Here is a 3858-nt window from a genome sequence, read left to right as displayed (position 1 = left end):
AAGGGAAATGTAATGAAAAGACAGGGGAAAGAACATTTAGCTGTGATGAAAATAATTTAAACTAATGAGCCAACGGGATATGTGTATAATATGTATATTTAATACGTAGTATATTAGTGATGGGAATTGAATGTTGACAATGACAGAAACGAGACAGCGACTCAATAGTGGCAAGTTATGAGGGCAGAGGTTAAACACCTCTGTGGTTTGCCTTAGATATAAACAGCAATTAAAGGTCAGAGGGGCAAAGATTTTCTTTCAGAATGAGCCCCTGGGACAATTCTGTGGATACTACGGAGCCCAGTACTAATTGCCACTTAGGAGACCCACATCTCTGGGAACTTTTCAGATTCAGTGTCCTCTGTCCTCTCCAGTCTCTCCAGATGAGCTGATCCTCAGGGATCTTCACTACAGTAATAGCCCTACAAACAGTATGTGCACCTCAGCCACTGACTCCTCATTTCAAGGTAACAATAACTGGAGTCCAATGGGTCCAAGTTCTTTTCTATGTTAAGATGACAATCTGTGTGCAAAGGAAGGCGGCGAAATTCCTCTCTCTTGCCTTTCTCACTTGTAGGCATGCCTTGGCTTCCCATCCGCATCATGCCTATGATTCTTAATATTCAATGGTGAATTCAGACTCAGGTTTAATGTGATTACCTCTGAATCTGGTGGTCATATGATACACTATGTCATTCAATTCTACATCATGTGGAATACAAGCTTTCTGCAAGCTTAAATAAGATAACAGATTTTCTTATAAATAAGGAATTAGTTCAAGAATGTGAACTGATTTTTCATGGCATTTCTGTTGAGATAGTGTGCAAGTATGGGCGGTAGGCAATAGAAACACAAGGGAAATTCTTCTTGGACTGGGAAGATAAAGTAGAACCTGAAGCAGGACTAAAGAGATCAGCACATCTGGATTTTATCTTATTCATTTGATAGAAGATATGACTTCTTTCCCCCACTGATGAAGCAAATGAGAATTGACCTTGAATGAGTGAATGGGAGGATGACGACTGTATGTATTTGTGTGCATGGATGTGTATGCTTGTAGTTGTAAGCATATTTATTAGAATTAGGAGAAATATTTGTAAACTGGTTTCCTCCTTAATGGTCCTTTTATACTCTCATTTACTATTATGTTTGTCTTTCACTATTTTGAGAGAACATTCATTTTCTTGGTGCTGATATGTTGAATGTCCAGACCCCTGATCTCATTTTGTTTCCATGGACTTCTAAGTTTCTTTAAAAAAAAGTTAAAATATTAGGTATAATCATTTGATTAGATCATTTGATAACAATCATGAGAACAGCTTAATTTATTTTACCTTCTTGGTTAAGTTGTATAACAAGTAATAAAACAAATTCTATTCTGCAGTTGTCTACTAGGGAAACATATTGAGACCTGAGTGACTTGACGAGGTGTAGAAAGTACGTATTTGTCCCAACATGAAATACAGTGACAGTCTTTTGTGTTTTTATGTGTTTGAAATGTGTTTGTATGTGTGAATAAATTGACTATTTAACATATTTATTGCTTATAACTGGAGCTTCAGAAAAGCTAGTTCTCTCCTAGAAGAAGAAATTCTAGTAAGTGTGCTGTACCTTGAGACAGGCTCATTCATTCATTTACAACCCTTCTTTCCCTGATTCTCATTCCTCCATTCAGATTCAAACTTTATATTCATTATATGGCCCTAAAACCTGTGTCCTTTCTATTTTATCACATGGAAGGAGGTAATGAGCTCATTTTCTGCATTCATGGCATGAACATGCATCCTGATGTGCTGTGGACTAAACTATTTAACTAATCACTAAGGGAAATATTCTTTTGAGATTATGTGCATAGTCATTCAACATTTAGAAGTGAATGCTACTATTACTACTTTCTAGGGTAAATATTTCACAAAAATAACCTCTATCATCTCTAGAAGCTGTCATTTATGTTACATGAATTCTTGAAAAAAATGTCAGCTCAAGCTTATTTTTAGGGAACTGAAAAGTTATTTACAATTGTCATTAAATCTGTACTCTCATTACTTTGTTTCTTGTCATTTAAATTGAAATATTTGTCATAGCTATAAACTAAATTGAATGTATTTTTATTTGTCTGACTTTCTTTTTTCTTCTTTATTTTTTTCTGTGATATATTTTATCTTAATTTCTTCCTGATTATTGTGAGAAGAAGTTTCTTCTTTCCTGATTAGCCTTCCTGTGCCTCTCTTTCCAGAGACCTGTCATTCATGTCATTGTCTGAAGCTTCAGCAGGATGATAGCCAGTGTGCCCCAATGTGGCTGCAATTTCACTCAACTCTTTCTTTTTTCCCCAAGATTTATTTATTTATGCATATAAGAACTGGGGTACAGGCCAGAGGTGTGGTGAGTGAGAGCATTCATGAGAGACAGAGTGGGGAGTGTAACAGGTGGATCTACTGAAATACACTGATGAGGGGAGCAGTGGGTGAGACAGGACAGGATCAAACTCATGCTGCAGTAGCTGCTGACGCTTAACCCCTTGCACCAGGAGGGAGGCCCTTCTCTCAACTCTTTCAAATAGTTCTTTGAAAAGGCTGATATTGTCATCAGTGGCCAACCAGTCACTCCTTCTAAGCTCCTCTAATACTTTCTGTCTCTGAACAGGTAATGGGCATCACCAACAGCAGTGCCAAGGAGGACTTCATCCTGGTGGGCTTCTCTGACCAGCCCCACCTGGAAAAGATACTCTTCGTTGTAGTTTTGGTGTCCTATCTGTTGACCCTGGTGGGAAATACCTTCATTATTTTGGTCTCCTCCATTGACCCTAAACTCAAAACACCTATGTACTTCTTCCTAAGTCACCTCTCCCTAGTAGATATCTGCTTTACCACCAGTGTTGTCCCCCAGCTGCTGTGGAACCTCAGGGGACCAGCCAAGACCATCACACTCCTGGGCTGTGTGGTCCAGCTCTATGTTGCTCTGGCAATGGGCTCTGCTGAGTGTGTTCTGCTGGTGGTCATGGCATTTGACCGCTATGCTGCTGTGTGCAAACCTCTGCACTATGCCACCGTGATGAACCCCAGGGTGTGCAGGGTTCTGACAGGGATTGTGTGGCTGTGTGGAATAGGAAATTGTCTCATCCAATCTACTGTCACCCTCCAGCTGCCTCGCTGTGGACAACGGCGCATTTATAATTTCTTCTGTGAGGTTCCCTCAATGATTAAGCTTGCTTGTGTGGACATCCATGCCAATGAAGTCCAAGTGTTCGTTGCTTCATTAGTTTTGCTCATCTTGCCCTTGTTATTGATACTGATGTCTTATGGATTAATAGTCAGGGCAGTTGTAAGGATCAAGTCAGCCCAGGCTTGGCACAAAGTTCTGGGGACATGTGGATCCCACTTGTCGGTAGTGTTTATCTTCTATGGCACTGCTCTAGTGATCTATGGCCAGCCCAACAGCTCTTTTGCCCATACTCATGGGAAATTTATCTCCCTGTTTTATACAGTAGTGACCCCAACCCTCAATCCCCTCATCTACACGCTGAGGAATAAAGATGTGAAGGGAGCGCTGGGGAGACTATTTCACAGAGACAAGGGCTCATAACAAGGAGGCAGAGCACATAGTGGCCAAGTTTTGTGACAAAATGAAACTGAAGGTCACCTTGGGTATTCCTCCACTGAGGAGCTTTACGGTTCAATGAGGAATGGATGCCATCTTCACAGTCTGCGTCATTGCCTGTTGCTTGACCTTTCTGTCCTCTCTGGTCTCTTTCCCAGGCTTCATCTGGACCCTGTCGCCAAACACTTTAAATTCTATTGTTCATATCATTGTGCTTCTTGCCTTCCTTCCTGTTCTGTATTTTTTTAACCTCCCTGT

The 3858-nt window shown here is 40.4% G+C and overlaps 1 protein-coding gene across 1 annotated transcript; it reads left to right on the top strand.

Moving 5' to 3' along the window:
• Window positions 1–2649: 2649 nt before the first annotated feature.
• LOC119253555 (olfactory receptor 2G3-like) lies at window positions 2650–3585 on the top strand. The gene has a single exon (XM_037521063.1). It carries the CDS (start codon window positions 2650–2652, stop codon window positions 3583–3585), a length of 936 nt encoding a protein of 311 aa, XP_037376960.1.
• The last annotated feature ends 273 nt before the right edge of the window (window positions 3586–3858 follow it).

This window comes from Talpa occidentalis, unplaced genomic scaffold (genome assembly GCF_014898055.3).
Source record: "Talpa occidentalis isolate TD23 unplaced genomic scaffold, MPIMG_talOcc4v2.1 talOcc4.2, whole genome shotgun sequence".
NCBI lineage: Eukaryota > Metazoa > Chordata > Mammalia > Eulipotyphla > Talpidae > Talpa > Talpa occidentalis.
The sequence above is the reverse complement of the archived record's forward strand: the minus strand, read 5'-3'. Positions and strand labels throughout refer to the sequence as shown.